The 13,325-nt window shown below is 40.5% G+C and overlaps 2 protein-coding genes, 1 long non-coding RNA gene and 1 pseudogene across 3 annotated transcripts; 2 read left to right on the forward strand and 2 right to left on the reverse strand.

Moving 5' to 3' along the window:
- The first annotated feature begins 622 nt into the window (after positions 1-622).
- LOC108889182 (cytochrome c oxidase assembly protein COX19) lies at positions 623-1,858 on the forward strand. The gene is made up of 3 exons (XM_018685545.2): positions 623-791; positions 1,236-1,347; positions 1,481-1,858. Exons 1-3 carry the CDS (start codon positions 710-712, stop codon positions 1,572-1,574), a joined length of 288 nt encoding a protein of 95 aa, XP_018541061.1. The 5' UTR covers positions 623-709; the 3' UTR covers positions 1,575-1,858.
- On the reverse strand, positions 1,847-2,971 carry LOC127139166 (uncharacterized). The gene is made up of 3 exons (XR_007809162.1): positions 2,819-2,971; positions 2,518-2,599; positions 1,847-2,198 (listed from the first exon to the last, which is right to left on the reverse strand). It is a non-coding gene; the product is annotated as an uncharacterized LOC127139166 (long non-coding RNA).
- Positions 2,972-6,822: 3,851 nt separating this feature from the next.
- On the reverse strand, positions 6,823-9,152 carry LOC108889180 (RNA-binding protein with serine-rich domain 1-like; annotated as a pseudogene).
- Positions 9,153-9,501: 349 nt separating this feature from the next.
- LOC108889179 (solute carrier family 2, facilitated glucose transporter member 11-like) lies at positions 9,502-12,945 on the forward strand. The gene has a single exon (XM_051066141.1). It carries the CDS (start codon positions 9,502-9,504, stop codon positions 11,146-11,148), a length of 1,647 nt encoding a protein of 548 aa, XP_050922098.1. The 3' UTR covers positions 11,149-12,945.
- The last annotated feature ends 380 nt before the right edge of the window (positions 12,946-13,325 follow it).

A 13,325-nucleotide genomic window follows, 5' to 3' on the forward strand; every position in this document is an offset into this window, starting at 1 on the left:
GACGGCCTAATACCAAGAAAGCTGGACCAAATAGAGACAATTAAAACACACGGAGACGAAGGCACCAGAAACAAAATATATGTTGAAAGTGTTAAAAACAAAGAAACTGAAAGAAAACGCAGAAAAATAGTTTTTGCCATCTAACTATTTATATTAACTATATCTACTAGTTTTATTTTGTAGTTTTCAACCAGTGCTGCACAGTTTCATGGTAAACATATGCAATGTATTTTTTATTTCCAATATAGGGTATATAAATTAAAAAATGCCCTGTTAAGTTTATGACTCTGGGTGTTTTTATCTTATTATAGGTCAGTTTTATTTTACTTTATTTTATCTGTGTGGACTAGTTCTTTACATAATACTGAGCTGTATTTTACAGTAAGCATTTTGTTTATTTCCTGTGGTCTCAGTATGATATTTCTATTTTATTTATGGGCATATTAAGCCATATTAGTATAAATACAACGTCTCGATGTTTTATATAATTATTAGACTGATTCTGTATTGGTTGATATGGGATGGTGTCCGGTTTATACATTTTTAAGGAACAAAATGAGCTGGAGTTGAGTCATCGATGAGATCCACTCCATTACTAATGTCTGTTTGCTGAGACGGCCCCCAAAATACGACGTCATAATTACGCGACAGCGGAGTCACGTACGGTCACTGCTGCCTTGTGGATAAAGCGACCTAAACACTGATAAACATGTCCACTGCCATGAATTTCGGCTCGAAGACTTTTAAACCTCGGCCTCCGGATAAAGGGTCTTTTCCTCTGGATCACTTTGGTAAGTGAAGACACAGACTGTGCTGCGTCGCTGTTGAATAACACTGAGAGAACCGATGTGTACAACAAGCTCTTACCTATATGTCACTGCAGAACTGAAGGTTTTGAGTTCTGTAACTTTGACTGATAAACAGCCAGCTGTTCCTTGGTGCAGTCTGTGAGACATCTCACAGCTCTCAGAACAGGAAGTGCTTCAGACTGACCTTTGTTCTATTTAAATCAGCAAACTGTCAGAGTGAAGTGTGATTTATTTACTGCATTAAAAAAGTAGAATATTTCAAACCTAAGTTGAAACTCCATCACAAACAGTGGAAAGTTTATATGGCTAGAAAGCACACGTTCAATTGTGTGTATAATGGAGAATCCTTAAACAACATCCCAGCAGTACAAATATGAACACTGTCTGCAGCATGACAAGCCCTGACAAATGTATTTTTTATTTCAGGAGAGTGTAAAGACTTCAAGGAGAAGTTTATGAAATGTCTGAGAGACAACAGCTTCGACAACTCCCTGTGTCGCCTGCAGTCCAAAGATTACCTGGAGTGTCGGATGAACCAGTAAGAACCATCGTTATAAATACTGCCTACATTTTACATTATCCTTACATGTGGTGACTCAGTAAAGCTAAACACACTGTTAAACATGACTTGTCATTTTTAATCATTTCCTTGTTATCTTCCTGTTTTCCAGTCAGCTGATGGCCAGGGAGCCTCTGGAGAAACTGGGTTTCAAGGACCTGATGGATCCTCCTCCTGGCCAAGCAGACAGAGACACTAAACCCTGACCTGCTTTCACCACAGCTGCTGCGTCAGAAACACGAAGATGGTGTTTCTCTGAACTTAACATGTCCAACAGTTTGCTGGAAATGATGTGACAGAAGAGTCCTGGAAAAGAAGGAGAGGCAAAGACTGTTCTGAGTGAAGCTGAGAATGACTGCTGGAGACTGTGGCCTTTGTCTGAGGTTACAGAGTACAACCTTATTCAATCAATCACTTGTGTACATAAGATAAAAATGTATAATATATAGAGATGTTGTTTTGAACTGTCAATAAATCCTTTGTATTTGAACTGAACTGTGTTTATTTCAGCTGACTCCAGACTCTTAATTTTCTCAGCTGCCTGAGACTTTATATGGCGACATAAGACTTAGTTAAACTGATTATTTTTGTCCACAGTGACTCAGTTTGTATCTTGAGATGTATTAAAAACAACAGAAGTGGGTCTATTAAACGTAAGAGAATATTATATATATATATATATTCTCAATATATATTATATATAATATATATATTGAGAATATTACAAAAAAGGTGTAAATGTGAAGATTTCTGCTCAGCAGGCCAGGATCCATCATCTTCATTTTGTTGAAGACCTTTCAGCTGGTGTAGCAACATACAGGTGTGTCCCTCTGTGGAGAAAAACAAGTTCAGTTCATCTGTGAAAAATAAAAGGTTCCACATTATTAGAATATTCAAATTCCCCCCATTCAGGCCAATTTGAAGTTGAAATCTGCAAATTATTACAAAAGTAAAAACACAATAAAAACACGGAAAGCTCTCACAGTAAATGATGTACAACATCAATGAGAGCATTGTGAGAACTAAATTAAAATTATGCAAATCAAATTAGAATCTTAAAACAAACAAGCAAGCAAAAACAAAATAATATAGATTTGCTCATTACTATGTAAAAGCTTCAGCTGTGAAAAGTGTTTCCTAAAGTCTTACATTCATTAAGATCTGGAATCTTCTTTTAAGCCACTTGGCTGCTGGGTCCACACAATAATGTGTGTTGTTCACAGTGGTGAAGCTATAGAAGAAAAGGGTAAAAATAAAAAAACATGGCTTTGTGAAAGGACAATTCCCACTTTTTTTTCAAATATGATTAATGTTACTAATGAGATTAATTAAATTTTGCTCCCCATTCAAGACCAGGTCTCCAGGAACAACACAAAGCTGGGGGCAGTGGTAAGTAACACAGACCACACAGATCACTGAAGCATGTGTCAGAGTTCAAACTTTTACTTACATGAATGCATGAACCTTGCAGTGACCAAACGTGGTTTCTTTCTGTTCATGGCAGGAAGCGATGGGTTCTGAAATGCGGGCCACTGAAACTTGTCGGCAGCAGGGGGGAGTGAGATGTCCTAGACTCCTGGGCCTGGGCCAGTAACACTGAGGATGCCCTACAGCACAGCAAACACACAGAATACCATTAGTAACATTAGCAAGACTACACAAGGCAAACTGTTCCTCAGGTCCAAGCAGAAACATTTTGATTCAGTGGAAAGTGACTGGAATAACAAAAGAACAGCTGTGTGACCATTTGTATTCATTCAACAGCCGACGTGCCGCCGGTACAGACATCAGAGCTAAACTCAAAGCTTTCTGTTATTTCCTTTCAGTTTCTCCTTTGTCCTGTTTGGACATTTATGAAGTAAATTCATAAAGTTTCGGGATAAATGCAACATTTTGCAATTATGTCACCTCTAAAATTCGCCTTGTGTTCTGTCTGAACTGGTGATTGAAAATTCCTCCAGCTACTGTCCATGTGGACTTCTTAGCCAGAGATCTATCTCCAGGATGTTCTGTGTGAAAAGCTTTCATCTGCCTCTGTTTTTGTTTTGCCTCGGGGTATTTTGGAGAACATACAGGGCACCACATTCTGCAATGATATCAGGAGGTTTTATCCATGAACATTTAATACAGGCCTTGGCAATGCTGAGATACATATTGTCGCCAGATGAAAACATCCTGCACCCATAAGATGATCACTGTACTGTCCAGTTAGTGTGCATACAGCATAAAGTCATATTTGAATTAAGTGAATTGAAAATGAACTAAGATGTCTTCAGGAGACAAAGGAATGAACTGATGAAGGCTCTCAGTGGCAGTGAATTATATACATGCCCTTAGCAAATGCTCGTCACTTTACTCATTAGTAGAGAAAATCTCACTCACCTTGTTCAGGGAGGATGAGCAGCGTGGTTAGAAACATGAGACACACTCTGAAGTTAATGGAGAAATGCATCCTGGGTCCTGGTATAACTCAGTAACTTAGAAATGTGGTAACAGTGGTTAATGACGAGCCTGGAAACTCAGTGAGCGAACGGGATATCTGTTGAATGACAAATATGATGACAGCTGTAAAGGAGGAGTGTTTTGCTGTAGAGGGAGGGATAAGATGTCCTGCAGGGTGCAGCTGCACAGCTGCAGAGAGGGATTACCAAAACATCAGGGAGCTACTGAGTTACCCAACTGGAAGATACTCAGTACGTGCAATACCCTCAAATTCCAAATTAAGCAGGGCCAGAATGTTCAGTAGGCTGTTATATAGTACAGTTAGACAAATGATTTCATAACAGTTTGTAATCGATCAATTAGATCTGATCTATACGAAATGAATTGACATATTAATAGACACTGACAATACTTCACTGACAAATAGAGAAGACTTGTTTTAATGAAGCTTTAAAGTGACAGAAAAACTGGAGCATTAGCCAAAGTACAGATAAACTGAAGTTTCAGGTTCAGTTTCCTCAACATATATGTTGACTGATATGTTAACTGTGGGAAAATCCATACGCTTTCTATAGCACAGTGCAGCTGCTGTTAGGAGAGGACCAAATATCCTGCAGCAGCATCTGTTTTTGATTTGCACAATACCACATAGCATTCTCCACTGAACATCTTTCTTTTTCTTTGATGACAGTATGCTATCCATTTGGTAAATAATACAATTCAAAAAGATTTTCCTAACCCTTCAAAGACTTTAACAGTCATCAGTCAAAGCCTTGTTCACCTTGTGCAGGGAAGCAGCAAGACATTAAACACATGTGAGACTGTCCACACTATTAGAGAAGCATGTTCTGCACAGAGCTATCATAGTGAATAATGAAGAGCCTGATTCTGACACTCGCTGACCGACACTTCGTGAAGTTTCACTTGCAAGAAAAAATCTGTGGCCAATATGGGGGCGCACACACACACACACACACACGCACACACACCCTAATCCCAGAGAAAGAGGAACTCAGCTGTGTTACTAAATTGTTCATCACCATGTTTCCTCTCTATAGGGATAAAAAATAAACTACATTTCTTCAGTAATGGTGTGATGTGCTGACATCACAGAGAAACAGCATTTCACAATCTGAATCCCAAATGTAGAAGCCAATAAATGCTTAGTGAGATGTAACCTTTCCTGTAAATATAACCATTTTTAACCACTACCAATAAATCATGTTGAAATGTCCCTCACAGTCCCCTGACCTGAGCTGTTCCTGCTAAGACAGGGTTACTAAGTACTGACTCACTGGGGTGTCCAAACTTTATTACTTTACTTTAACATATACATTAACATTTACATGAAGTCTTTAAAAAAATTGGGGCTGTATTTACTATTTGTGTGCTTTTACATGCAACTGTATGCTGAAAACTTCACCAGTGGAACCAAGACAACTTTCAAAATGACCTTTATTTATTTTAAAGATGATATAGATTCCCACAAGTGCATTTTTAATCAATATATTTGTCAAGTGAGGAAATAAATGAAACAGATGCATCGTCTTCATCTTACTTGGTGAGGGCCTTTCACAACAGTTTGCAAAGTATTCCCCTCTGAGGAGAGAAACAAAAACTGAGCTTGGAAAATTTCAATTTTAGGAATTATCCTTGTCCTTGGACAAGATCAAAGAAATTTAGAGGGAAATAAAGAAAAGCATGTTTTCCAGACTTACTTCCTTTAACTTCTCAAGCCTCTTTGGAAGCCAGCTGGCACTTGGGTCCACACAATATGCTCGGTTACTCTCAGTGACAAAACTAAAGGAGGGGTTGAAAAGACAGATAAGGGAAAAGAAATGTTGAGTCATATATAACCTAAGCCATAAAAACAGCTGCAGCAGCATCAGCAGAGAAGCTATGACATTTTTCTTGTCAAATATTAGATGAAAAACAAAAACATGTTTCATGGTAAAACCAACAATTTTATGTATTTATTAGTGAACTTTACAGGTGTAAGCAGGTGCACTGCTCCAGGCTAGCTGCTTTCAGTCATGCTAAGATAAAGTAACTGTCTCATGGCTCTAGCTCTTAACACACAGACATGGAAATGGTATTGACCGTAGATTAGAGAATGTCCCTTAATGTTATCTGGATCCAGATTTGAAAATTCCATCAACAGATTGAGCCAAAGGTCCAGTTGTCTTCTCTCTCCTTCTCATTCATTCTGGTTTGATCATGATAAGCTTTGCAGGGGGGCTCACTCACCACAACACAAACAGCAAATGAAGCTTGTATGTACATGTATATATATTTTTACTTACATGTATGCATGTATTTTACAGTTGGGAAAAATGTGTTCCCTCTGTTCGTAGCAGGCCTTGACAGTTTCCACAACGGGGGCCGTTGAGGCAGCCGTGCAGCAGGAGGGAATGACGTGATCTAACCTTGGTTGTTCACGCGTCACAGTCTCAAGTTGCCCTACAATGAAAAAGTTGGGAGGTAATAATGTTCTCATTAGTTCTCATGTCTACTGCATGTCTGTGCTTTAACACAGTATTATTGAGTATGTCACACTCAGTGAAGTAGCTTAGCTGTAGTTATTGTTTAAAAGACTATTATTCAAAGCCACACTCACCTTGTGCAGGAATGAAAAGCAGCACAGTCAAACACATGAAAACCAGCTCACAGCTCACGGAGAAAGCCATCCTGGATCCAAGACTGCCGGCACGTCTCTACAGAGGTCCGCTAATAGGAAACGTTAAAGCGAGTGATTCTGACCACCTGTCACAGAGGAGGAACGATAACGCTCTGACTTCCTAGATGAAAAATCTCTCGTATAAATCAACCCATATGAAGGAAACTCCCCTCATCGCTCATTCTAGAGACAGAGCAACACCAAATGTTTTTGTGATGGTTGCTCAGTGTTCCTCCCAGAAACAGTTGTTGAAATCATGGTGTGACGTGTTTGAGTCACTGACAGAAAACAGTGTATTTAAATTCAAAGCATGACCTTTATTGTCAAGCCACACACACACACACACCATGTCCTGCAAATAACATCAGTGCACCACTGAGGAAACGAACACAACTCTCACTCCCAAAACTAAAAGCACAAACATCTGAATTCACAGTGTGACTACAACAGTAATTCCTGATGTAATACAGGCAGTAATGCTTTCACCTCTTTGCAGTGTAATAATGACTATTTTGTACTTATTTTAAAATAGACCTATATGACTAATTAGTATTTTCCTCCCTGTGACTTGCATGGATAGCTGCCTTTGTCATAACGACTTACAGTAAACTGTGATGTGGGAGCATCAGAAACAAATTCTACAAAAATGACACCACATCAAACAGGTGTTTCAATCCAGCCACAACCTACAAATTTACAGTAGACAGACTGCCATTCACCACAGGGCAATTCAACTAGGTGAACAAGGTGAACATTCTGGCCCTGCCAGATAGATTTCATAAACACTGACTGACATATAATACTATAATTTTAAGTTTTAAAGTTAATTTACTGTTTCAGTGATGAGAGCACAGACACAGATGAGAGAATCTGTCCCAGCAGATGATTTGCTCTGTGCTAACACAACTTTAACATATGATGGTAGGTGATAATAAATCTGTCCATTTTCCATCCTTTATCTGAATTTTCAAATTGTGTATTTAAAAAAAAATTAAAACCTGAGCAAAAAACACCATTAATACAAAAAAGTACACATATTCCAAATAGGTTTTTATGCCCAGCTGAGGTTCATCATTAAAAGCTAACAGCGCCACAGAGCAATGGAAAGATTTAGACACCATCTATATGAACCATGGAAGGTAGTTCTAGGTGGAACATGTAAAGCAGATCTATCAGATCCACCACCACCAATAGCATATCAATAAGATTACTATAGCCATTTAGCTTTAGAGCTTTAGAGTGACACAGTGATGATTTGGACATCTATGCTCTCATCACGTTTAACCATAAAAACTTGTATTTCTTTCATGTTTGTTTGGTCACATTGATCAAAAGGACACAGACACAGTAGAGGAGTGGTTTCCCAATCACTAGCGAGAGGAGTTAGAACCGGAGTGGGACCCGTGATGACGACAGGCAGGGGATCGAGACCTGCGCCGCACCGGAGAGCGTCGCCGTGGAGACCGAGACCTAAAGGAGAGGGAAAGCAAGACACAGAAAAAGAAAGAGTAACAGATGGAAAAGCAGAGAGAACAAGAATAAAAAAGAGACATCTTATTCATCTTACATATACAGGGTTGTGGAGTTTGAGTATCACGGCAACAAACATTAAATCCAAAGTTTTTATCAGCTGTGGTGACATCTGTATGATTTGTTTCCCAGGTCAAGCACTGCTGCACCCTCTCCACCAGCAGTACTCACATTACATGTTGCTTACCTCCTCCTCATTCGCGGTGGAGTGCGTCACCACGAGGCATCCTGCGGGGAGGGGACAGTCTGTGAGGGGGAGGGCGCACTGTGGGAGTCAGCACAGCCGTGACTGTGATCTCCTGACCGTCAATCTGACCTGAAAGAAAAACATACAGGAAAATCCACACATTTATTTCATTACACATGAGCTGACTCTAGTGTCAGAGCTGCACTGTATTGTATATGGCCTCATAACATGGCTCTTAAGCAATCCGTTCAGAGTCAGTCTTCTGTGTTCATGCCCCCCCAACATCCTCTTACCTCCATCCATGTGTTTCAAGGCCTTCTCCGCATCATCCATGTCCTTCCTTTGAACAGGTGGGGGTGGACACGGTTCATGGGCATGTCAATCATCTTTATCTTGCCATAGGTGGAGAAAATCTCCTGGATATGTTCCTTTAAAGACACAAGAACATTTGTCTCACTCATCATTTACATCTAGACACATTAAATATTTTTAAAGTAATCAGCAGTAGAAGCACTGCACCGTGTACGGTTCTTCTCTTTGCCCCGGTCCTTGGCAGCTCCTTCTTTTGTAGCTCCTGACTTTTCTTTACCTCGCTGTTTGCTCTTGTCATCCTCCTTCCTCTTTGTTGGGGAAGGCGCCCTGTCAGAGGAGAAGAAAACAAACAGTTACCAATGAAGGCATTTGCTAGTAAGGTAATATGGGTTAAAATGTTGTACTAGCGTTCAATTGTGCATATTTAAATATAATGTACTTTTTGACTCCTCCGTTACTGCGGTGCTCTGTGTTTGTCATACATACATAAATGAAAGAAACACTAACTGAAATAATAACGTTCACTTACATCTTTTCGCCGACTGGTGACAGTTACAGTCGCAGGGAGATGACGCAATAGCGCAGTCGGATGTGAACCAATCACAACACTGTACGCACAGCGGCAGGGACATGCGGTGGAGAGTGTACGTTAATCCCCTCAGCGTTCTCTGTCAGGGTATTTTCTCTTATTTCCGCTGGTTATGTGGCTTGTGTTATCTCTGCTCATTACTTTAATGGTAATAGTTGAACGCAGAAACACTACTACAGTGTTAAAGGCTTAGGGACTACTAAGTGATGCAGCTGTGGTAGGTTCAATGCAACAAAACTAGAGTATTTGATTGTCGGGAAGTTGCCTGACAGGTAACACGGAGGGCACAACAATACTTTAACAAAATGAAACCGGTTTTAGGAGTAAAATGTCACAGGCAGGGACAGGCTGAGGAGAACATTAGTTTGGTCATAGAAGACCAAAGACACTTCCTGTATGCCATATTTTCTTAACAGTAAAGTTATCTATAAAGTAGCCAGTCTTAAGATGAACTCCACAAATGACCCTGTACCAGAAGAAACCAGTAAACCATCAGGCAGTGGCAGGACCCTTGCTTTGACTGTGTGCTCTGCAGCCATTGGAGGGACCTTCCAGTATGGCTACAACATCTCAATCATCAATGCTCCTACCAGCTACATCCAGGGCTTCATTAATGATACCTACGTGGAGCGCTGGGGCACAAGCTTGGACATCCCTCAGGTGACCCTTGTGTGGACTCTGATTGTATCAGCGTTCTCACTGGGAGGTTTGCTTGGTGCGCTATTAGCAGGGCCTATGGCAGTCCACTTTGGGAGAAAGAAGTCTCTGCTTCTGAACAACTCCTTCCTGTTTGTTGGCGCTGGGCTTGTGCTAACGTGTGAGCTGGCGAAATCATTTGAGATGATCATCCTTGCACGACTTCTGGTGGGGATGAACTCAGGTGTAAGTATGAACATCCAGCCTATGTATTTTGGAGAAAGTGCCCCCAAACACCTCAGAGGTGCTGTGGCTTTTTCCTCTGCTGTTTTCACTGCATTTGGGATTTTCCTGGGTCAGGTTGTGGGTCTCACTGAGCTGCTGGGCACAGAGCCTCTCTGGCCCTATTTACTAGCTAGTAATGCTCTGCCGGGGTTGATACAGCTGTTTACCCTACCCTGGTTCCCTGAAAGCCCCAGATACCTACTCATTGACCGGGGTGACAGGGAAGCATGTGTCCGGGCACTTGGGAGACTCCGTGGTGGGGAGGCTCCTGTCTTGGAGATGGAGGAGATGCTTCAGGAGCAGCAGCAGCAACAATCAACAACCTTAAATTCTGGATCTGCAGCTGCCAAAACACCCTGGTCCCTATTTAAGGATCGTGACCTGCGATCCCAGCTCAGAACAGTCATGGCCGCCAGTAGTGCTATGATGCTCTGCGGCAACGACTCCATCTACTTCTATGCTTCGTACATCTTTCTTGAAGCTGGGATCCCTCCAGAGAAAATCCAGTATGTCACCATTGGCACAGGGGCATCTGAGCTTACTGCTTCTATACTGAGTAATCTTCTGATTGAACGTGTGGGCCGCAGGTACCTTCTTGTTGGAGGCTACAGTCTTATGTCTTGCTGGACTGTAGTCTTCACTGTAGCCCTCACCCTCCAGAGCCATGGGGTGGCAGGGATGCCCTATCTCAGTATGGCATGCGTATTCGCCTACATCCTTAGCTTTGGCTTGGGCCCTGCAGGGGTGACAGGGATCCTACCAGCTGAGATCTTTGACCAGGCAGCTCGCCCGGCAGCGTACATGGTCGCTGGCTCTCTTATGTGGATCAGCCTGTTCTTGGTAGGAATGTTGTTCCCCTTCATCGTCAGCAGCTTGGGGAATTTCTGTTTCCTGCCTTTCTTGGCTGTGTGTTTGGTTTCTGCTGTGTTTCTGGGGCTCACCTTACCAGAGACTAAAGGCAAGTCGCTGGCTGAGATTACTGCAGAGTTTGGTAGAAAAAATGAAATGAGGAAAGAGAGGCAGGTGAATGAGCCCATTGTGGATCACTACCAACTAGGTGCAGCTAGCTCCTTCACTACCCTAACACAAGATCCCAGCCCCAGCCATAAGAACGGGGACTGAAACTTAACAATGGCCAATAAAAGTTCATTAGTACTCTAGTACTGAATATGGCCTTAATGCCTTATCAAAGAGTGGTATTCAAGTGTCCACACAATCTCCAGTGATATAGAACACTAGGAGGTTAACTGTAATTTTCAAAACCATCCCATCTCCCTCTCATTCAGTACACCCCTACATAATCGGTTAAAAAGCAATGTGATTTGCATTATTATTGTAAGCTGAAAAGAAACATTCCCGGATCTTCACAAAACAACTGAATTTACATTAGCTCAATCTGCTGTTGTTGTTTATTGTTCTGATTTTTTTTCGTCATAAACATGACTTTGTGCCAAAGTTTTGATCAACATTTGGTATTATTGTACCCTTTTATGAGTTTATTGGTAAGAATGAAATTCACATTACAGCATACAGGAAATAGTCTGATCTGAAACCTGCTGTAGTCTCTCCTTGCCTGTCACTGTGAAACCTGCAGTCCTGTGGTACCTACCTCCAATAATCATCGTGTCAGTCGTGATGTGTGTTTGTGATGTCAAGGAAGCAGCCAAGACAATCATATACTTCAAATTTAGCCTCATAACCCACATTCATATCCACTCAAACTCTCTGCAGGTCTTTACAGTAACAGAGGTGTTTGCAGTAGATTGGGTAATCATTTGAATTGCATGTATTAAAGGATTACCCACCCTAATTCAACACCTCTGGACTGGGTAGATAACGGTGCTTGTTTATTGTGTAATCTGACTTTATTCTGTGTTTTGTTGACATTTCTGTCCAGTTCAGTGATCCATGTTTGTGTACATGTTCCCATTGACTGATCCAAGTGGAAATATTGACTCCAAACTCTGGCAGATTTAGTGTCATGTTCCACTTGGTTAATTTTACAGGATATGAAGCATCTGTAGTCTGAGTTATTTTATTTTATTTTTTGTTATTTATGCATCAACTGGACTGTATGTGTAATTTAACTATATTAGTTAGACTCCCCTGTCACATTTATCTGCACGAATGTCCATCAGGACATTTATTCATTTCCTGAAAACCTGTGGTGCTACTAACAGCAGGCATGACAGCAATGTGACTACTGTTAGAACATTTTCTGTATACTCCAGTGTTGAATTTATGGATGCAGTGCCTAAAATCATCCAGTAGGTGTCACCATTGTCACTGTTCTTGGCTTGCTTTCTTTTATGTATTCAAATATACCCAATGTATAATATAGAAATGAATCACAGATGTAAACCCCCAAGTGAAGATGACACTTTTAAATCCAACAGCTGTCAGCTCACAACCCCTCCAAACCTTCTGTTGACCATCTGTCATGGCCTCCGCATGTTTCCTTCATCAGTCTGAGTTATTTGATTTTTTTTCCTAGAATAGCAGATATTTCTTATTTTACATTTAAGATGCTTTTGGTATGAAGATTATAAGAGGGAAATGCAGATGGAATAAAACATTATTTTTTAAATATGTAATTCAAATCAACCTTTGATTTCTTGGAAACTTCACTTTTAATGCTGGATGTCAGGTTTAAAAAAAAACCAAAAACATACTGTTGTAGCATGTCAAAGGTGCTGTGCACTGACTGGAATGAAATTACTATTATTGTATGACATGGTCTAACCAAAGCATGTTATGATAGGAAGGGGAAAAAAATACACTATGTAATGCTCAGGCTGTATTTTGTAATTATTGAATATATTTATTTTTCATGCTGTAAAAAATTGCAGTTATTATTGATTGTATTTATTCAATCCAAAATATTACTCTATGCACAATAATAAAAAACGAAAGTGCTGACTTATGTCGTCTTTTCCTTCCGGGTACTTTGACTGATTCCACCTGTCTGATCCAAGTGCCGTCTTAATTACATTTAATCACATTACTTTGGCTCCCTTTCCTTCTCAGCACTTTAATCCAACTGCTCCTACCCACTCCCAATAAAACTGTTAGCGTAATACTGTTTATTTATGGAAACAAGTGCTGTTTGAGAACAGCTCATGCTAAAGTGGGGAGAGGTTCAAGTATGGTATTTCATTGGACTCTGTTACATCATTTCAGCATAATTGAGCAATGCCTTGTGGCTGTTGAAATTGAAAATAGATGACTGAAAAATATGATTCATATTTAATTGTGTGCCCAGACAAGTGGCTGTAAAAACACTTTTCACGCCAGTAAAC

The sequence above is a fragment of the Lates calcarifer genome, linkage group LG23, assembly GCF_001640805.2.
Source record: "Lates calcarifer isolate ASB-BC8 linkage group LG23, TLL_Latcal_v3, whole genome shotgun sequence".
Taxonomy (NCBI): Eukaryota; Metazoa; Chordata; class Actinopteri; family Centropomidae; genus Lates; species Lates calcarifer.